The 23,473-nt window shown below is 53.8% G+C and overlaps 1 protein-coding gene across 1 annotated transcript in view; it reads left to right on the top strand.

The window, feature by feature from the left end:
- Positions 1-718: 718 nt before the first annotated feature.
- Positions 719-23,473, top strand: part of LOC139250291 (POU domain, class 2, transcription factor 2-like) — a 108,433-nt gene continuing 85,678 nt past the window's right edge. The window contains exons 1-3 of the mRNA XM_070872780.1: positions 719-729; positions 3,415-3,528; positions 17,256-17,450. Coding sequence (XP_070728881.1) covers positions 3,502-3,528; positions 17,256-17,450 — 222 coding nt within the window. The 5' untranslated portion in view covers positions 719-729; positions 3,415-3,501. The remainder of the gene's footprint in view (positions 730-3,414; positions 3,529-17,255; positions 17,451-23,473) is intronic.

The raw sequence follows: 23,473 nt of genomic DNA, 5'->3' as shown, positions 1-23,473 counted from the left end.
TGGTTTTTGGTGGGGTGGCCGGTGGCGGTGGGGCCGATGGTGGTTTTTGGTGGGGTGGCCTGTGGCGGTGGGGCCGATGGTGGTTTTTGGTGGGGTGGCCGGTGGCGGTGGGGCCGATGGTGGTTTTTGGTGGGGTGGCCGGTGGTGGTGATGCCGATGGTGGTTTTTGGTGGGGTGGCCGGTGGCGGTGGGGCCGATGGTGGTTTTTGGTGGTGGTGGCCGGTGGTGGTGGTGTGAGTTTTGGTGATGGGGGTTATTGGTGTTGGTTGGGCTTAAGCTGCTGGGGCTAGTGGTTCTGGGGCTGAGGCTGCTGGGGGTTCTGCTGCTGGTGTTGAGTCTGCTACAATCAGCACACACAGAGTTAAAGGACGGTGCCTGGAGAGAATCCTGACTGCTCAACAGCTGCCCTGAAATTCTTGGAGTTGAGCGTGGGGATCAGATAAGTTCCCCTGAGTCACACGGCGGCAGCTAAGGAGTTTGGACAGGCAGAGTCTGATATTCCTGCTTTTTTACTGGGGATCAATTTGCATAGAATAGATGTCGGTGGAGGATATGCAAATAGGCAGGGGCGGAGAGGAGTGGCACTGAGTTCTCACCACACACTCAGTACAGGAGCAGCGAATGAACTTAATCAAAGCGCCACACAACACTGCAACTTGTAGACACCGAGTGCAGCTTGGACAGGGCTCATCCACACACAGAGCTGATGCATGGACACACTATCTGACTGTGAGTACGCTGGTGTGTGACTGAGGTTAGGACGGTGACTGTGAGAACACAAGTGTGTGACAGTGCCAATACTCAATAAATTGAATCATTTCCATATAGATAAAAGAGTTACAGGCTGGAATCTAGTCGAGGGGTTCGGGGGGGTTTATATATAGAATATCGGATACCCGGGAGTGAGTTACAGGCTGGAATCTAATCGAGGGGTTCGGGGGGTTTATATATAGAATAACAGATACCCGAGAGTGAGTTATAGACTGGAATCTAATCGAGGGGTTCGGGGGGTTTATATATAGAATAACAGATACCCAGAAGTGAGTTATAGACTGGAATCTAATCGAGGGGTTCGGGGGGTTTATATGTAGAATAACAGATACCCGGGAGTGAGTTACAGGCTGGAATCTAATCGAGGGGTTCGGGGGGTTTATATATAGAATAATGGATACCCGGGAGTGAGTTACAGGCTGAAATCTAATCGAGGGGTTCCGGGGGTTTATATAAAGAATAACAGATACCCGGGAGAGAGTTACAGGCTGGAATCTAATCGAGGGGTTCGGGGGGTTTATATGTAGAATAACAGATACCCAGGAGTGAGTTACAGGCTGGAATCTAGTCGAGGGGTTCGGGGGGTTTATATGTAGAATAACAGATACCCAGGAGTGAGTTACAGGCTGGAATCTAGTCGAGGGGTTCGGGGGGTTTATATATAGAATAACAGATACCCGGGAGTGAGTTACAGGCTGGAATCTAGTCGAGGGGTTCGGGGGGTTTATATATAGAATAACAGATACCCGGGAGTGAGTTACAGGCTGGAATCTAGTTGAGGGGTTTGGGGGGTTTAGATATAGAATAACACATACCTGGGCGTGAGTTGCAGGCTGGAATCTAATCGAGGGATTCGGGGGGTTGAGATATAGAATAACACATACCTGGGAGTGAGTTACAGGCTGGAATCTAATCGAGGGATTCGGGGGGTTGAGATATAGAATAACAGATACCTGGGCGTGAGTTGCAGGCTGGAATCTAATCGAGGGATTCGGGGGGTTGAGATATAGAATAACACATACCTGGGAGTGAGTTACAGGCTGGAATCTAATCGAGGGGTTCAGGGGGTTTAGATATAGAATATCGGATACCCGGGAGTGAGTTACAGGCTGGAATCTAATCGAGGGGTTCGGGGGGTTTATATATAGAATAACAGATACCCGGGAGTGAGTTACAGGCTGCAATCTAGTCGAGGGGTTCGGGGGGGTTTATATATAGAATATCGGATACCCGGGAGTGAGTTACAGGCTGGAATCTAATCGAGGGGTTCGGGGGGTTTATATATAGAATAATAGATACCCGGGAGTGAGTTACAGGCTGCAATCTAGTCGAGGGGTTCGGGGGGGTTTATATATAGAATAACAGATACCCAGGAGTGAGTTACAGGCTGGAATCTAGTCGAGGGGTTCGGGGGGTTTATATATAGAATAACAGATACCCGGGAGTGAGTTATAGACTGGAATCTAGTTGAGGGGTTTGGGGGGTTTAGATATAGAATAACACATACCTGGGCGTGAGTTACAGGCTGGAATCTAATCGAGGGATTCGGGGGGTTGAGATATAGAATAACACATACCTGGGAGTGAGTTGCAGGCTGGAATCTAATCGAGGGATTCGGGGGGTTGAGATATAAAATATCGGATACCTGGGAGTGAGTTACAGGCTGGAATCTAATCGAGGGATTCGGGGGGTTTAGATATAAAATATCGGATACCTGGGAGTGAGTTACAGGCTGGAATCTAATCGAGGGATTCGGGGGGTTTAGATATAGAATAACAGATACCTGGGCGTGAGTTGCAGGCTGGAATCTAATCGAGGGATTCGGGGGGTTGAGATATAGAATAACACATACCTGGGAGTGAGTTGCAGGCTGGAATCTAATCGAGGGATTCGGGGGGTTTATATATAGAATAACAGATACCTGGGAGTGAGTTACAGGCTGGAATCTAATCGAGGGGTTCGGGGGGTTTAGATAAAGAATAACAGATACCCGGGAGTGAGTTACAGGCTGGAATCTAATCGAGGGGTTCGGGGGGTTTATACATAGAATAACAGATATCTGGGAGTGAGTTACAAGCTGGAATCTAATCGAGGGGTTCGGGAGGTTTATATATAGAATAACAGATACCCGGGAGTGAGTTACAGGCTGGAATCTAATCGAGGGGTTGGGGGTTTATATATCGAATAACTGATACCCGGGAGTGAGTTACAGGCTGGAATCTAATCGAGGGGTTCGGGGGGTTTAGATAAAGAATAATGGATACCCGGGAGTGAGTTACAGACTGGGATTAAGAGCTAAGACTTGGCCAGTATGGCTGGAGTCACGTGTAGGGTGTCATATCCCATTTGCTGAAGGACATTAGTTGGGTTTTTATGTCCAACAGCTTTCAAGATATTTTTCCGGTGTTGGATTGAATTCTGTTACCACAATGGAATTGAGCTCAGGAACTGGATTGCTTGTCCAATACCAGCTGTACTGTACAGCTCTTCACATACACCCGACATTTGACCCGCCCATCAATACATCAATACCTTACACCCTACACCCTGTATCTACATCACACATCCTGTACCTGCACCCTGTACCTACACCCAGTGCTCCAGAATGTGATTTGAGATAATAATGTTGACGTTCCTTTACAGTTTAAGTCAGAAGAGGCCAGCAATTCCCCTCAGGCACCCACACAGACGCCTCAACAGCAACAGAGTCACCTCCCTCAGGCCCAGCTCATGTTGGCAAGCAGTCAGCTGGCAGGGGTAAGTGCTCGCAATGCACCAGACACAGCTCCGCAAGGGGGTTAAGAGTCAACAGGTAACCTCTGGGGAAACCCTGAAGAGGGGTCACCTGGAGGTCTGGCGACTGTGCGCTTGAATCCAACTCCTTTTCCTCCGACAACCCATGGGGGAAGAGTCCCTCAAGCCGTGTGCGGCGGGTAGCATTGACAAAACCCCGACACCACATCTGCTCATCGCCTCGGACCAAACTATCATTCCGATGACGTAGGGGTTGGGTTAGCTCCTGTCCTCTGAATTCACTGACCTCGTTCTTCCTAAACCGTTCTCTCCCGCATAAACTCTCGGACCTATACTCACGGCCCACCCTCGGTCTTCCATCTCCCGAGGCGCCTCCACACCCGTGGTCTTGATCACAGCCACAGCCGTCTCCAAGCACTTCCTTGTATCCTGGCAGGTTGAGGGCCTGAACGTCGCCAGAGGGTTGAAGGCCCCAGGCTTCGCTCCACCGGCAACATTCTGGCCTTCATCCCACCGGCAATGTCCCGGACATCATCCCACCAATGCCGCGCTGGCCTCCCCCCCCCCCCCCCTGGCCACTGGCCCCAGTCAACAGCAGAGTCTCTGTCGAGCACATGGTGAGCACAATGGCTGTGGTCACCCTGACCGCTCCTCCTTCCACAAAGTGGACCTCTGACCTTCCCAATGCCTGTCCTCAGCCAGGCTTCGGTTTTCCCACCATCTCACCGAAAGGCGCAGCTCAGCACCGCGCTTACGGCTCGCACCCCACCGTGGGCAACTTGGCCCATACAGCCGTGCCTGGTCTCCAGGCATCTTGGACCCCTTTGCCACCGGACCAAGACCTTGCTCTGCTCAGCCTGTGTGGTAGCCGGTCACCCCACATTAAAAGAACTCACACACAGACATCTTCCACCCTTCAAAATGAAGTTCGGGACCTGGAACGTCAGGACTCTCATAGACAACTCCTCTTATCCCTCTCCACCCCCCTTCCTGCCCCATTTCCTTCTGCAACCATCCCTGGAAAAACCTCTTCCCCACCCCCCAAATCACTTACTAACTACACTTTCTAAAACCCAACTGCCCAGACTTTCGCCCTCCATTGGCCACAATATTTCTGCAGCCAATGATATGCTCAACCGCTCCCTCACCTCCATCTCTGATACCCTGGTCCAAGAAAAACCTTTACTCGCTCCCATCCTGGCCGTTCTCCCTGGTAGCTTTGCTCCGTCAAGTCCAAAGGACGCAGACGTAAACGTATCTGTCGCACAACTGGTTCCACCGTTCATCGCCAGGTCTGGCTGGCCAAATCAAGCACCATTGGGTCCTGCTCTTCCCTGTCAACACTGAAATCCTGGAATGCAAAGATAGCCCTCGGCTTCTCTTCTCCACTACAAACTGCTTGAACCCCTCTCCCGTTCCTGCTTCACCCTCACCTCAAACAACAAGGAGCTCATGGACTTCTTTGTCACGAAGATTGAGACCATCCCTTCGGCTGTCTCTGCTGCTTCCCTTCCTTCTCCTGGGTCAAACTTCCCCCCCGTGCTCGCTGACCTACATTGGCTCCCGGTTAAGCAATGCCTCGCTTTTCAAATTCTCATCCTTTGTTTTCGAATCCCTCCATGCCCTTGCCTCTCCCTATCTCTGTAATCTCCAGCCCCACACCCCTCTGCGATGTTTGCGCTCCTCTAATTCTGGCCTCTTGAGTATCGCCGATTTTAATCACTGAACCATTGGTGGCCGTGCCTTCAGTTGCCTGAGCCCCATGCTCTGGAACTCCCTCCCTAAACCTCTCTACCTCTCTTTCCTTCTTTAGGACGCTGCTTAACACCTACTTGTTTCACCAAACTTTTGGTCATCTGCCTTAATATCTCCTTATGTGGCTCGGGATCCCATTTTATTTGACAATCGTCCCTGTGAAGTGCCCTTGGGACTTTCACTACATTAAGGGCTCTGTATAAATACAATTATTGTTAAAGGCACTATATAAATACAAGTTGTTGTTGTAGGTTCACCCCTGCCCTAGCCATGAACTCACATTTTACTCTAGTTTCTCTCCGATCTCCCCTCATGCCCTCTCCGAGCTCATCTTGTCCATGAGACCCACCTCCTGCTCCCTCTTCCCGATTCCCACAATACTGCTGACCATCCAGTTTCTCTTCCTGACCCCAATGTGAGCTGATATTGTAAACGGTTCTCTCTCCTCGGGTACTGCTCCACTCCCCTTCAAATTTGATGTCGTCACCTCCCACCGTCTCAAAACTAACCCTTGACCCCCCCCACCGCTCTGCCCTGGCAAACTGCCACCCATCCCCCAGCTCCCTTTCCTCTCCAAAGTCCTTGAATCTGTTGTCAACTCACTCCCAAATCCGTGCCCCTCTTTCCTGGAAATCCAGGTTTGAACCCCTTCAAACCTGGCACAGCACTGAAGTGTCCTTATCAAAGTTAGAAATGACATCCTATGTGAGTGTGATCATGGTAAACTATCCCTCCTCATCCTCCAAGACCTCTCTGTAGCCTTTGACATGGTTGACCACATTATTATCCTCCCACACTGCACCTCCAGTATCCAGCTGGTTGGGACTGCACTTGCCTGGTGACGTTCTTATCTATCCAGTCATAGCCAGAGAATCACCTGCAATGGCTTCCCTTCCTGCTCCCGCACTGTTGCCTCTGGTATTTCCCCCAAGGATCTATCCTTGGCCCCCTCCTATTTCTCATCGACATGTTGCCCCTCAGCGACATCATCCGACAACACGGCGTCAGGTTGCACCTGTCCGCCGACGACACCCAGCTCTACCTCGCCACCACCTGGCCCGACCCCTCCACTGCCTCTGATTTGTCACTCAGCGCGTCTGGCATCCTGTGCTGGATGAGCAGAACTTTCCTCCAGCTAAATATTGGGAAGACTGAAGCCATCGTCTCCGGTCCCCACCACAAACTCTGTTCCCTCGCCAGCGACTGCATCCCTCTCCCAGGCAACGGTCTGAGGCTGAACCACACTGTTCCATCTCCGAGGTGAGCTTCCGACCACATACCCGCTCCGTCACCAAGACAGCCTGCTTCCACCTCCGGAGCATTGCCCTGCTCCACACCCGTCTCAACCATGTCTTTGTTACCTCCAGACTTTATTATTCCATTGCACTCCTGGCCGACCCTCCCCACCATCCAACCTTCAGCTCATCCGAACCCTGCTGCCCGTGCCCTAACTGGGTTCACGTCCCAATATCCATGTGTTCGCTGACCAACACTGGCTCCCACAACCACCCCAATGTAAAATTCTTGTCTTCCAACCCCTCCATGGCCTCGATCCTTCCGACCTCTGTCACCTCCTCCAGACCCACGACCCTCCTGGACCTCCGCGTTTCTCCAATTCTGGCCACTTGTGCATCCACTGCTCCTTTCGCCCCAACATCGGCGGCCGTGTACTCGGTCGTCCAGGTCCACAGCTCTGCAATTCCCTCCCTAAACCTTCTGCCGCTGTCGCCTCTTTTCAAATGCTCCATTAAACCTACATCACGCCTGCCCAAATGTCTCCTCCTTTGGCTCCGTGTCGATCTTTGTCCGATAATGTGTCTGTCAAGCACTTTGAACATTATTTCTGTTATTAATGCAAGTCATTGTTGTGAGAGGGTGGATTGAAGCGGGTAAGTTAGAGAGGTGGGGTAGAATGGTTTCAGGGTAAGCTAGAGGGATTATTATTTTTAAAGAACTTTTATTTATATCGCACCTTTAACTTAGTAAAACGTCCCAAGGCGCGTCACAGCTGTGTCGCAAGACAAAAGAGATAAATTTGACACCGAGCCACAAAAGAAGAAATTAAGGTAGACAGAGGTCAGTTTTAAAGAGCGTCTTAAAGGAGGATAGAGGAGTAGAGGTTTCGGGAGGGAGTTCCAGAGCTTGGGGCCCAACAGCTGAAGGCACGGCCACCGATGGTGGAGCGATTTATAATCAGGGATGCTCAGGAGGGCAGAGTTAGAGGAGCGCAGACATCTCGGGCGGGTTGTGGGGCTGGAGATTGCAGAGATAGGGAGGGGCGAGGGCCAGGGAGGGATTTGTAAACAAGGATGAGAATTTTGAAATCGAGGCGTTGTTTAGCCGGGAGCCAATGTCGGTCAGCGAGCACAGCGGGTGATGGGCGAGCGGGACTTGGTGTGAGTTAGGACACGGGGCAGTGAGCACAGGGGGTGATGGGTGAGTGGGACTCAGTGCGAGTTAGGACACGGGTCAGTGAGCACAGGGAGTGATGGGTGAGCGGGACTCGGTGCGAGTTAGGACACGGGGCAGTGAGCACAGGGAGTGATGGGTGAGTGGGACTTGGTGCGAGTTAGGACACGGGGCAGTGAGCACAGGGAGTGATGGGTGAGCGGGACTCGGTGCGAGTTAGGACACGGGTCAGTGAGCACAGGGAGTGATGGGTGAGCGGGACTCGGTGCGAGTTAGGACACGGGTCAGTGAGCACAGGGAGTGATGGGTGAGCGGGACTCAGTGCGAGTTAGGACACGGGGCAGTGAGCACAGGGGGTGATGGGTGAGCGGGACTTGGTGTGAGTTAGGACACGGGGCAGTGAGCACAGGGGGTGATGGGCGAGCGGGACTTCGCGCGAGTTAGGACACGGGTTGCTGAGTTTTGGAAGATCTCAACTTTACGTCGGGTAGAATGTGGGAGGCCAGCCAGGAGTGAGTCGGAATAGTCAAGTCTGGAGGTAACAAATGCAGGGATGAGGGTTTCAGCAGCAGATGAGCTGAGGCAAGGACAGAGACAGGCGATGTTATGGAGGTGGAAATAGGCGGTTTTAGTTCTGCCGCCAATATGTGGCCGGAAACTCATTTCAGAGTCAAATATGACACCCAGGTTGGGAACAGTCTTCACCCTCAGATAGATGCTAGGGAGCGGGATGGAGTCTGTGGTTCGAGAACGCAGTTTGTGGCGGGGACCAAAGATAATGGCTTCGGTCTTCCCAATATTTTATTGGAGAAAATTTCTGCTGGATGACGGACAAGCAATCTGACAACTTAGATACCAAGCATGGGTGGAGAGCAGTGATGGAGAGGTAGAGCTGGATGTCGTCAGCGTACGTGTGGAAACTGACAACATGTTTTCAGATGATGTTGCCAAGGGGCAGCATATAGACAAGAAATAAGAGGAGGCCATGGATAGATCCTTGGGGGAAACCAGAGGAAATGATGCGGGAGTGGGAAGAGAAGCCACTGCAGGAGATTTTCTGGCTACGATTAGATAAGAATGCGAGTGCAGTCCCACCGAGCTGGACGATGATGGAGAGGGATTGGAGGAGGATGGAGTGGTCAGTCATGTCAAAGGTGAGGTAGAGGGGTTTCAGGGGTAGTTAGAGGGGTTTGAAAATGTTGCAGTGTGCAAAAATATGGATTTGAGGTGTTTAAGATGATGGGTTAGTAGGTTGGTTGGAGGAAGCATTAAGGCCTTTCAATAGAGGCAGAACATTGGACAGGTCCTGGCCTATCATGTCTCCATTAACATCTGGCCCGACCGTGATCTTCCCGCATCATTTACACTGGATCGTGATTAGGTGCAGAGACAGTGGGGATGATCAGTGATTGGGTGCAGGGGACAGTGGGTGATCAGTGATTATGTGCAGGGGACAGTGGGTGATCAGTGATTTGGTGCAGGGACAGTGGGTGTGATCAGTGATTGGGTGCTGGGGACAGTGGGTGATCAGTGATTGGGTGCTGGGACAGTGGGTGATCAGTGATTATGTGCAGGGGACAGTGGGTGATCAGTGATTGGATGCTGGGACAGTGGGTGATCAGTGATTGGATGCTGGGACAGTGGGTGATCAGTGATTGGGTGCAGGGACAGTGGGTGATCAGTGATTGGACGCAGGGACAGTGGGTGATCAGTGACTGGGTGCTGGGACAGTGAGTGCAATCAGTGATTGGGTGCAGGGGACAGTGGGTGATCAGTGATTGGGTGCAGAGACAGTGGGTGATCAGTGATTGGGTGCTGGGACAGTGGGTGATCAGTGACTGGGTGCTGGGACAGTGAGTGCAATCAGTGATTGGGTGCAGGGGACAGTGGGTGATCAGTGATTGGGTGCTGGGGACAGTGAGTGTAATCAGTGATTGGGTGCTGGGGACAGTGAGTGTAATCAGTGATTGGGTGCAGGGACAGTGGGTGATCAGTGATTGGGTGCAGGGGACAGTGGGTGATCAGTGATTGGGTGCTGGAGACAGTGAGTGTAATCAGTGATTGGCTGCTGGGACAGTGAGTGTAATCAGTGATTGGGCGCAGGGACAGTGGTGATCAGTGATTGGGCGCTGGGACAGTGCGTGTAATCAGTGATTGGGCGCAGGGACAGGGGTGATCAGTGATTGGGTGCAGGGACTGTGGGTGATCAGTGATTGGATGCTGGGACAGTGGGCGATCAGTGATTGGGTGCAGAGACAGTGAGTGATCAGTGATTGGATGCTGGGACAGTGGGTGATCAGTGATTGGGTGCAGGGACAGTGGGTGATCAGTGATTGGGTGCTGGGACAGTGGGTGATCAGTGATTGGGTGCTGGGACAGTGGGTGATCAGTGATTGGGTGCTGGGACAGTGGGTGTGATCAGTGATTGGTTGCTGGGGACAGTGAGTGTAATCAGTGATTGGGTGCAGGGACAGTGGGTGATCAGTGATTGGGTGCCAGGACAGTGAGTGTAATCAGTGATTGGGTGCTGGGGACAGTGGGTGATCAGTGATTGGGTGCAGGGACAGTGGGTGATCAGTGATTGGGTGCTGGGACAGTGGGTGATCAGTGATTGGGTGCAGGGACAGTGGGTGATCAGTGATTGGGTGCAGGGACAGTGGGTGATCAGTGATTGGATGCTGGGACAGTGGGTGATCAGTGATTGGGCGCAGGGACAGTGGTGATCAGTGATTGGGCGCTGGGACAGTGCGTGTAATCAGTGATTGGGCACAGGGACAGGGGTGATCAGTGATTGGGTGCAGGGACAGTGGGTGATCAGTGATTGGATGCTGCGACAGTGGGTGATCAGTGATTGGGTGCAGAGACAGTGAGTGATCAGTGATTGGATGCTGGGACAGTGGGTGATCAGTGATTGGGTGCAGGGACAGTGGGTGATCAGTGATTGGGTGCAGGGACAGTGGGTGATCAGTGATTGGGTGCTGGGACAGTGGGTGATCAGTGACTGGGCGCAGGGACAGTGGGTGATCAGTGATTGGGTGCTGAGACAGTGGGTGTGATCAGTGATTGGTTGCTGGGGAGAGTGGGTGATCAGTGATTGGGTGCTGGGGACAGTGGGTGATCAGTGATTGGGTGCTGGGAAAGTGGGTGATCAGTGATTGGGTGCAGGGACAGTGGGTGATCAGTGATTGGGTGCAACGACAGTGGGTGATCAGTGATTGGATGCTGCGACAGTGGGTGATCAGTGATTGGGTGCTGGGACAGTGGGTGATCAGTGATTGGGTGCAGGGACAGTGGGTGATCAGTGATTGGGTGCAGGGACAGTGGGTGTGATCAGTGATTGGTTGCTGGGGACAGTGAGTGTAATCAGTGATTGGGCGCAGGGACAGGGGTGATCAGTGATTGGGCGCTGGGACAGTGGGTGTGATCAGTGGTTGGGTGCTGGGGACAGTGGGTGATCAGTGATTGGGCGCAGGGACAGTGGGTGATCAGTGATTGGTTGCTGGGACAGTGGGTGTGATCAGTGATTGGTTGCTGGGGACAGTGAGTGTAATCAGTGATTGGGTGCTGGGACAGGGGGTGATCAGTGATTGGGTGCTGGGGACACTGAGTGTAATCAGTGATTGGCTGCTTGGACAGTGAGTGTAATCAGTGATTGGGTGCTGGGGACAGGAGTGATCAGTGATTGGGCGCAGGAACAGTGAGTGATCAGTGATTGGGTGCAGGGACAGTGGGTGATCAGTGATTGGGTGCAGGGACAGTGGGTGATCAGTGATTGGGTGCTGGGACAGTGGGTGATCAGTGACTGGGTGCTGGGACAGTGAGTGCAATCAGTGATTGGGTGCAGGGGACAGTGGGTGATCAGTGATTGAGTGCTGGGGACAGTGAGTGTAATCAGTGATTGGGTGCTGGGGACAGTGAGTGTAATCAGTGATTGGGTGCAGGGACAGTGGGTGATCAGTGATTGGGTGCAGGGGACAGTGGGTGATCAGTGATTGGGTGCTGGGAACAGTGAGTGTAATCAGTGATTGGGCGCAGGGACAGGGGTGATCAGTGATTGGGCGCTGGGACAGTGGGTGTGATCAGTGATTGGGTTCTGGGGACAGTGGGTGATCAGTGATTGGGTGCTGGGACAGTGGGTGATCAGTGATTGGGTGCTGGAGACAGTGAGTGTAATCAGTGATTGGCTGCTGGGACAGTGAGTGTAATCAGTGATTGGGCGCAGGGACAGTGGTGATCAGTGATTGGGCGCTGGGACAGTGCGTGTAATCAGTGATTGGGCGCAGGGACAGGGGTGATCAGTGATTGGGTGCAGGGACAGTGGGTGATCAGTGATTGGATGCTGGGACAGTGGGCGATCAGTGATTGGGTGCAGAGACAGTGAGTGATCAGTGATTGGATGCTGGGACAGTGGGTGATCAGTGATTGGGTGCAGGGACAGTGGGTGATCAGTGATTGGGTGCTGGGACAGTGGGTGATCAGTGATTGGGTGCCAGGACAGTGAGTGTAATCAGTGATTGGGTGCTGGGGACAGTGGGTGATCAGTGATTGGGTGCAGGGACAGTGGGTGATCAGTGATTGGGTGCTGGGACAGTGGGTGATCAGTGATTGGGTGCAGGGACAGTGGGTGATCAGTGATTGGGTGCAGGGACAGTGGGTGATCAGTGATTGGATGCTGGGACAGTGGGTGATCAGTGATTGGGCGCAGGGACAGTGGTGATCAGTGATTGGGCGCTGGGACAGTGCGTGTAATCAGTGATTGGGCACAGGGACAGGGGTGATCAGTGATTGGGTGCAGGGACAGTGGGTGATCAGTGATTGGATGCTGCGACAGTGGGTGATCAGTGATTGGGTGCAGAGACAGTGAGTGATCAGTGATTGGATGCTGGGACAGTGGGTGATCAGTGATTGGATGCAGGGACAGTGGGTGATCAGTGATTGGGTGCAGGGACAGTGGGTGATCAGTGATTGGGTGCTGGGACAGTGGGTGATCAGTGATTGGGCGCAGGGACAGTGGGTGATCAGTGATTGGGTGCTGAGACAGTGGGTGTGATCAGTGATTGGGTGCTGGGGACAGTGGGTGATCAGTGATTGGGTGCTGGGACAGTGGGTGATCAGTGATTGGGTGCAGGGACAGTGGGTGATCAGTGATTGGGTGCAACGACAGTGGGTGATCAGTGATTGGATGCTGCGACAGTGGGTGATCAGTGATTGGGTGCTGGGACAGTGGGTGATCAGTGATTGGGTGCAGGGACAGTGGGTGTGATCAGTGATTGGTTGCTGGGGACAGTGAGTGTAATCAGTGATTGGGCGCAGGGACAGGGGTGATCAGTGATTGGGCGCTGGGACAGTGGGTGTGATCAGTGGTTGGGTGCTGGGGACAGTGGGTGAGCAGTGATTGGGCGCAGGGACAGTGGGTGATCAGTGATTGGTTGCTGGGACAGTGGGTGTGATCAGTGATTGGTTGCTGGGGACAGTGAGTGTAATCAGTGATTGGGTGCTGGGGCAGGGGGTGATCAGTGATTGGGTGCTGGGACAGGGGGTGATCAGTGATTGGGTGCTGGGGACAGTGAGTGTAATCAGTGATTGGCTGCTTGGACAGTGGGTGTAATCAGTGATTGGGTGCTGGGGACAGGAGTGATCAGTGATTGGGCGCAGGAACAGTGAGTGATCAGTGAATGGGCGCAGGGATAGTGGGTGATCAGTGATTGGGTGCTGGGACAGTGAGTGTAATCAGTGATTGTGTGCTGGGGACAGTGGGTGATCAGTGATTGGGCGCGGGGACAGGGGTGATCAGTGATTGGGTGCTGGGCTTAGTGGGTGTAATCAGTGATTGGGTGCTGGGGACAGTGGGTGATCAGTGATTGGGCGCTGGGACAGTGGGTGTGATCAGTGATTGGGTGCTGGGGACAGTGGGTGATCAGTGATTGGGCGCTGGGACAGTGGGTGTGATCAGTGATTGGGTGCTGGGATAGTGAGTGTAATCAGTGATTGTGTGCTGGGACAGTGGGTGATCAGTGATTGGGCGCTGGGACAGTGGGTGTGATCAGTGATTGGATGCAGGGACAGTGGGTGATCAGTGATTGGGTGCAGGGACAGTGGGTGATCAGTGATTGGGTGCTGGGACAGTGGGTGATCAGTGATTATGTGCAGGGGACAGTGGGTGATCAGTGATTGGACGCAGGGACAGTGGGTGATCAGTGACTGGGTGCTGGGACAGTGAGTGCAATCAGTGATTGGGTGCAGGGACAGTGGTGATCAGTGATTGGGCGCTGGGACAGTGCGTGTAATCAGTGATTGGACGCAGGGACAGGGGTGATCAGTGATTGGATGCTGGGACAGTGGGTGATCAGTGATTGGGTGCAGAGACAGTGAGTGATCAGTGATTGGATGCTGGGACAGTGGGTGATCAGTGATTGGGTGCAGGGACAGTGGGTGATCAGTGATTGGGTGCTGGGACAGTGGGTGATCAGTGATTGGGTGCTGGGACAGTGGGTGATCAGTGATTGGGTGCTGGGACAGTGGGTGTGATCAGTGATTGGTGGCTGGGGTGGGGACAGTGAGTGTAATCAGTGATTGGGTTCAGGGACAGTGGGTGATCAGTGATTGGGTGCTGGGACAGTGGGTGATCAGTGATTGGGTGCCAGGACAGTGAGTGTAATCAGTGATTGGGTGCTGGGGACAGTGGGTGATCAGTGATTGGGTGCAGGGACAGTGGGTGATCAGTGATTGGGTGCTGGGACAGTGGGTGATCAGTGATTGGGCGCAGGGACAGTGGTGATCAGTGATTGGGCGCTGGGATAGTGCGTGTAATCAGTGATTGGGCGCAGGGACAGGGGTGATCAGTGATTGGGTGCAGGGACAGTGGGTGATCAGTGATTGGATGCTGCGACAGTGGGTGATCAGTGATTGGGTGCAGAGACAGTGAGTGATCAGTGATTGGATGCTGGGACAGTGGGTGATCAGTGATTGGGTGCAGGGACAGTGGGTGATCAGTGATTGGGTGCAGGTACAGTGGGTGATCAGTGATTGGGTGCTGGGACAGTGGGTGATCAGTGATTGGGCGCAGGGACAGTGGGTGACCAGTGATTGGGTGCTGAGACAGTGGGTGTGATCAGTGATTGGTTGCTGGGGACAGTGGGTGATCAGTGATTGGGTGCTGGGGACAGTGGGTGATCAGTGATTATGTGCAGGGGACGGTGGGTGATCAGTGATTGGGTGCAGGGACAGTGGGTGATCAGTGATTGGGTGCAACGACAGTGGGTGATCAGTGATTGGGTGCAGGGACAGTGGGTGATCAGTGATTGGGTGCTGGGACAGTGGGTGTGATCAGTGATTGGTTGCTGGGGACAGTGAGTGTAATCAGTGATTGGGTGCTGGGACAGGGGGTGATCAGTGATTGGGTGCTGGGGACACTGAGTGTAATCAGTGATTGGGCGCAGGGACAGGGGTGATCAGTGATTGGGCGCTGGGACAGTGGGTGTGATCAGTGGTTGGGTGCTGGGGACAGTGGGTGATCAGTGATTGGGTGCTGGGACAGGGGGTGATCAGTGATTGGGTGCTGGGGACAGTGAGTGTAATCAGTGATTGGCTGCTTGGACAGTGAGTGCAATCAGTGATTGGGTGCTGGGGACAGGAGTGATCAGTGATTGGGCGCAGGAACAGTGAGTGATCAGTGAATGGGCGCAGGGATAGTGGGTGATCAGTGATTGGGTGCTGGGACAGTGAGTGTAATCAGTGATTGTGTGCTGGGGACAGTGGCTGATCAGTGATTGGGCGCAGGGACAGGGGTGATCAGTGATTGGGTGCTGGGCTCAGTGGGTGTAATCAGTGATTGGGTGCTGGGGACAGTGGGTGAGCAGTGATTGGGTGCTGGGGACTGTGAGTGTAATCAGTGATTGGGTGCTGGGACAGTGGGTGATCAGTGATTGGGTGCTGGGACAGTGGGTGATCAGTGATTGGGTGCAGGGACAGTGGGTGGTCAGTGATTGGGTGCTGGGACAGTGGGTGATCAGTGATTGGGTGCTGGGACAGTGGGTGATCAGTGATTGGGTGCAGGGACAGTGGGTGATCAGTGATTGGGTGCAGAGACAGTGGGTGATCAGTGATTGGGTGCTGCGACAGTGTGTAATCAGTGATTGGGTGCAGTGGGTGATCAGTGATTGGGTGCAGGGACAGTGGGTGATCAGTGATTGGGTGCTGGGACAGTGGGTGATCAGTGATTGGGCGCTGGGACAGTGGGTGTGATCAGTGATTGGGTGCTGGGGACAGTGGGTGATCAGTGATTGGGCGCTGGGACAGTGAGTGTAATCAGTGATTGGGTGCTGGGACAGTGGGTAATCAGTGATTGGGTGCTGGGGACAGTGGGTAAGTTTAGGCCTCAGTGATTGGCGGTCAATCTTATCCAGGGATGCTAAGTAAGTCCTTTCCTTCCCCTGTGCGCCCAGTGTGTGGACCGTTACAGAACTCCCAGGGTTGGAAAGAGTCAGAGAGAAGGTGATAGCAGGGGTTAGGGGCGGCTGACAAATCAATGTGCTGTCTTTGTTATCTAAACTTTGTCTTTCTCTCCTTTTTTCTCCCACTGTCTCACTGAACTGTACTCCACTCATTTACACCCCATTCCATCTCTCACTGCACATACACTACCCGCTCATCACACCTCCCCTCACCCTCCTCCCTGATCACACCTCCCCTCACCCTCCTCCCTCATCACACCTCCCCTCACCCTCCTCCCTCATCACACCTCCCCTCACCCTCCTCCCTCATCACACCTCCCCTCACCCTCCTCCCTCATCACACCTCCCTGACCCTCCTCCCTCATCACACCTCCCCTCACCCTCCTCCCTCATCACACCTCCCCTCACCTTTCTCCCTCATCACACCTCCCCTCACCCTCCTCCCTCATCACACCTCCCCTCACCCTCCTCCTTCATCACACCTCCCCTCACACTCCTCCCTCATCACATCTCTCCTCACCCTCTCTCCCTCATCACACCTCCCCTCACCCTCCTCCCTCATCACACCTCCCCTCACCCTCCTCCCTCATCACACCTCCCCTCACCCTCCTCCCTCATCACACCTCCCCTCACCCTCCTCCCTCATCACACCTCCCCTCACCCTCCTCCCTCATCACACCTCCCCTCACCCTCCTCCCTCATCACACCTCCCCTCACCCTCCTCCCTCATCACACCTTCCCTCACCCTCCTCCCTCATCACACCTCCCCTCACCCTCCTCCCTCATCACACCTCCCCTCACCCTCCTCCCTCATCACACCTCCCCTCACCCTCCTCCCTCATCACATCTCTCCTCACCCTCCTCCCTCATCACATCTCTCCTCACCCTCCCTCCCTCATCACATCTCTCCTCATCCTCCCTCCCTTATCACACCTCCCCACATCACACCTCCCCTTACAATCCCTATCTCCCCTCACCTTCCCTCCCCTCACTCTCTGTCCCTCATCACACCTGCTCTCACCATCCCTCCCCTTTCCTCACCCTCCCTCCCCTTTCCTCACCCTCCCTCTCATCGACCTCCCTCCCCCCCCTCCCCTCCCCGCCCCCCCACAGCTCACAGCTCTGTTACCAGCCCAGCAGCAGCTCCTCCTCCAGCAGGCCCAGGCCCAGCTGCTGGCGGCTGCCGTCCAACAGTCTAATGCGGCGGCGGCAGCATCCCAGCACTCTGCCCTCGACCCGCAGCACTCCAGCAGCCACCAGCAGGCAGGACCGCTAACACTGTCACAGCCAATCCAAATCACCGCCCAGGTAAGGAGCTGCAGTGAGCCCGTGTGGGGGCAGTCCTGGAGTCCTCACACACTCAGTCACACTCACACACTCACTCACATTCGTCACACTCAGTCACACTCACACACTCACTCACATTCGTCACACGCACACACTCAGCCACACTCAGCCACACTCAGCACACTCAGACACACTCAGTCACACTCAGCCACACTCAGACACACTCAGCACACTCAGACACACTCAGTCACACTCAGACACACTCAGCCACACTCAGCCACACTCAGCACACTCAGACACACTCAGCACACTCAGCACACTCAGCCACACTCAGCACACTCAGACACACTCAGTCACACTCAGTCACACTCAGCACACTCAGTCACACTCAGTCACACTCAGCACACTCAGCCACACTCAGCACACTCAGCACACTCAGTCACACTCAGACACACTCAGTCACACTCAGCACACTCAGTCACACTCAGCACACTCAGCACACTCAGCACACTCAGACACACTCAGCACACTCAGACACACTCAGACACACTCAGTCACACTCAGCACACTCAGACACACTCAGTCACACTCAGTCACACTCAGACACACTCAGACACACTCAGCACACTCAGACACACTCAGACACACTCAGTCACACTCAGACACACTCAGACACACTCGACACACTCAGACACACTCAGACACACTCAGTCACACTCAGTCACACTCAGTCACACTCAGACACACTCAGTCACACTCAGCACACTCAGACACACTCAGTCACACTCAGCACACTCAGACACACTCAGACACACTCAGTCACACTCAGCACACTCAGTCACACTCAGTAACTCAGCACACTCAGCACACTCAGACACACTCAGACACACTCAGTCACACTCAGCCACACTCAGCACACTCAGTCACACTCAGACACACTCAGTCACACTCAGACACACTCAGACACACTCAGCACACTCAGACACACTCAGACACACTCAGTCACACTCAGCCACACTCAGACACACTCAGCACACTCAGCCACACTCAGCACACTCAGTCACACTCAGCCACACTCAGCCACACTCAGCACACTCAGCACACTCAGTCACACTCAGCCACACTCAGCACACTCAGTCACACTCAGCCACACTCAGACACACTCAGCCACACTCAGCCACACTCAGTCACACGCGCACACTCAGACACACTCAGTCACACTCAGCACACTCAGTCACACTCAGCACACTCAGCGACACTCAGCCACACTCAGCACACTCAGACACACTCAGACACACTCAGCACACTCAGACACACTCAGCACACTCAGACACACGCGCACACTCAGACACACTCAGTCACACTCAGCACACTCAGTCACACTCAGCACACTCAGCGACACTCAGTCACACTCAGACACACTCAGCACACTCAGACACACGCGCACACTCAGTCACACTCAGCACACTCAGACACACTCAGCACACTCAGTCACACTCAGCACACTCAGACACACTCAGCACACTCAGCACACTCAGTCACACTCAGCACACTCAGCACACTCAGTCACACTCAGCACACTCAGCACACTCAGCCACACTCAGCACACTCAGTCACACTCAGCACACTCAGCACACTCAGACACACTCAGTCACACTCAGTCACACTCAGCACACTCAGACACACTCAGCCACACGCGCACACTCAGTCACACTTAGCACACTCAGTCACACTCAGTCACACTCAGCACACTCAGTCACACTCAGTCACACTCAGCACACTCAGACACACTCAGTCACACTCAGACACACTCAGCCACACGCGCACACTCAGCACACTCAGTCACACTCAGCACACTCAGTCACACTCAGCACACTCAGTCACACTCAGCCACACTCAGCCACACTCAGCCACACTCAGCCACACTCAGCACACTCAGCCACACTCAGCACACTCAGCACACTCAGCACACTCAGTCACACTCAGACACACTCAGCCACACGCGCACACTCAGTCACACTCAGTCACACTCAGTCACACTCAGCGACACTCAGCACACTCAGCACACTCAGCCACACTCAGTCACACTCAGTCACACTCAGCACACTCAGCCACACGCACACACTCAGACACACTCAGCCACACTCAACACACTCAGTCACACTCAGTACACTCAGACACACTCAGTCACACGCACACACTCAGCCGCACGCACACACTTAGCACACTCAGTCACACTCAGCCACACTTAGTCACACTCAGCCACACTCAGTCACACTCAGCCACACTCATCCACACTCAGTCACATGCACACACTCAGCCACACTCAGTCACACTCAGTCACACTCAGACACACTCAGTCACACTCAGCCACACTCAGTCACACTCAGCCACACGCGCACACTCAGACACACTCAGTCACACTCAGCACACTCATCCACACTCAGTCACATGCACACACTCAGCCACACTCAGTCACACTCAGCGACACTCAGCACACTCAGACACACTCAGTCACACTCAGTCACACTCAGTCACATGCACACACTCAGCCACACTCAGTCACACTCAACACACTCAGTCACACGCACACACTAAGCCACACTCGGCACACTCAGTCACACACACACACTCAGACACACTCAGTCACACTCAGTCAGACTCAGACACACTCAGTCACACTCAGTCACACTCAGCCACACTCAGTCACACTCAGCCACACTCAGCCACACTCAGCCACACTCAGTTACACTCAGCCACACTCAGTCACACTCAGCACACTCAGCCACACTCAGTTACACTCAGTCACACTCAGCACACTCAGCCACACTCAGTCACACTCAGTCACACTCAGTCACACTCAGCCACACTCAGCCACACTCAGCACACTCAGTCACACTCAGTCACACTCAGCACACTCAGTCACACTCAGACACACTCAGCCACACTCAGTCACACTCAGCACACTCAGCACACTCAGTCACACTCAGCCACACTCAGCCACACTCAGCACACTCAGCCACACTCAGTCACACTCAGCCACACTCAGTCACACTCAGCACACTCAGTTACACTCAGTCACACTCAGCACACTCAGTCACACTCAGTCACACTCAGCCACACTCAGTCACACGCGCACTCTCAGTCACACTCAGCCACACTCAGCCACACGCGCACACTCAGTCACACTCAGCACACGCGCACACTCAGCCACACTCAGCCACACTCAACCACACTCAGCCACACTCAGCACACTCAGCCACACTGAGCCACACTCAGTCACACTCAGCCACACTCAGCCACACTCAGCACACTCAGTCACACTCAGTCACACTCAGCACACTCAGTCACACTCAGACACACTCAGCCACACTCAGTCACACTCAGCACACTCAGTCACACTCAGCCACACTCAGCCACACTCAGCACACTCAGCCACACTCAGCCACACTCAGCCACACTCAGTCACACTCAGCACACTCAGCACACTCAGCCACACTCAGTCACACTCAGCACACTCAGTCACACTCAGACGCACTCAGCACACTCAGCACACTCAGTCACACTCAGTCACACTCCGCCACACTCAGACACACTCAGTCATACTCAGTCACACTCAGCACACTCAGCCACACTCAGTCACACTCAGCACACTCAGTCACACTCAGCCACACTCAGCCACACTCAGCACACTCAGTCACACTCAGCCACACTCAGTCACACTCAGCACACTCAGTTACACTCAGTCACACTCAGCCACACTCTGCACACTCTGCACACTCAGTCACACTCAGCACACTCAGTCACACTCAGCACACTCAGCCACACTCAGCCACACTCAGTCACACTCAGCACACTCAGTCACACTCAGCCACACTCAGTCACACTCAGTCACACTCAGTTACACTCAGTCACACTCAGCACACTCAGTCACACTCAGCACACTCAGTCACACTCAGCCACACTCAGCCACACTCAGTCACACTCAGTTACACTCAGCCACACTCAGTCACACTCAGTCACACTCAGCCACACTCAGCACACTCAGTCACACTCAGCACACTCAGTCACACTCAGCCACACTCAGCCACACTCAGTCACACTCAGTTACACTCAGCCACACTCAGCCCACTCAGTTACACTCAGTAACACTCAGTCACACTCAGCCACACTCAGCCACATTCAGTCACACTCAGCACACTCAGTTACACTCAGTCACACTCAGCCACACTCAGTTACACTCAGCCACACTCAGTCACACTCAGCACACTCAGTTACACTCAGTCACACTCAGTCACACTCAGCCACACTCAGCCACATTCAGTCACACTCAGCACACTCAGCCACACTCAGTCACACTCAGCCACACTCAGCCACACTCAGCCACACTCAGTCACACTCAGCACACTCAGTCACACTCAGCCACACTCAGCCACACTCAGTCACACTCAGTTACACTCAGCCACACTCAGTCACACTCAGTCACACTCAGCCACACTCAGTCACACTCAGCCACACTCAGCCACACTCAGTCACACTCAGTTACACTCAGCCACACTCAGCCCACTCAGCCACACTCAGTCACACTCAGTCACACTCAGCCACACTCAGCACACTCAGTCACACTCAGCACACTCAGTCACACTCAGCCACACTCAGCCACACTCAGTCACACTCAGTTACACTCAGCCACACTCAGCCCACTCAGTTACACTCAGTAACACTCAGTCACACTCAGCCACACTCAGCCACATTCAGTCACACTCAGCACACTCAGCCACACTCAGTCACACTCAGCCACACTCAGCCACACTCAGCCACACTCAGCACACTCAGTCACACTCACACACTCAGCCACACTCAGTCACACTCAGCACACTCAGTTACACTCAGTCACACTCAGCACACTCAGTTACACTCAGTCACACTCAGCCACACTCAGTCACACTCAGTTACACTCAGCCACACTCAGTCACACTCAGCACACTCAGTTACACTCAGTCACACTCAGCCACACTCAGTTACACTCAGCCACACTCAGTCACACTCAGCCACACTCAGCCACACTCAGCCACACTCAGTCACACTCAGCCACACTCAGCCCACTCAGTTACACTCAGCCACACTCAGTCACACTCAGCCACACTCAGCCACACTCAGCCACACTCAGCAAACTCAGTCACACTCAGTCACACTCACACACTCAGTCACACTCAGTCACACTCAGCCACACTCAGTCACACGCGCACTCTCAGTCACACTCAGCCACACTCAGTCACACGCGCACTCTCAGACACACTCAGTCACACTCAGCCACACTCAGTCACACTCAGTCACACTCAGCCACAACCAGTCATACCCAGTCACACTCAGCCACACTCAGCACACTCAGCCACACGCGCACACTCAGTCACACTCAGCACACGCGCACACTCAGCCACACTCAACCACACTCAGCCACACTCAGTCACACTCAGTCACACTCAGCCACACTCAGCCACACTCAGTTACACTCAGCCACACTCAGTTACACTCAGCCACACTCAGTCACACTCAGCACACTCAGCCACACTCAGTTACACTCAGCACACTCAGTCACACTCAGTCACACTCAGTCACACTCAGCACACTCAGTTACACTCAGCCACACTCAGTCACACTCAGCCACACTCAGTCACACTCAGCACACTCAGCCACACTCAGTCACACTCTGTCACACTCAGTTACACTCAGTCACACTCAGTTACACTCAGTCACACTCAGTCACATTCAGCACACTCAGTCACACTCAGCACACTCAGTCACACTCAGCACAATCAGTTACACTCAGTTACACTCAGCCACACTCAGTCACACTCAGCACACTCAGCCACACTCAGTCACACTCAGTCACACTCAGCACACTCAGCCACACTCAGTCACACTCGGTCACACTCAGTTACACTCAGTCACACTCAGCACACTCAGTCACACTCAGCCACACTCAGTCACACTCAGTCACACTCAGTCACACTCAGTTACACTCAGTCACACTCAGCACACTC

Source organism: Pristiophorus japonicus, unplaced genomic scaffold, assembly GCF_044704955.1.
Source record: "Pristiophorus japonicus isolate sPriJap1 unplaced genomic scaffold, sPriJap1.hap1 HAP1_SCAFFOLD_366, whole genome shotgun sequence".
Taxonomy (NCBI): Eukaryota; Metazoa; Chordata; class Chondrichthyes; family Pristiophoridae; genus Pristiophorus; species Pristiophorus japonicus.
The sequence above is the reverse complement of the archived record's forward strand: the minus strand, read 5'-3'. Positions and strand labels throughout refer to the sequence as shown.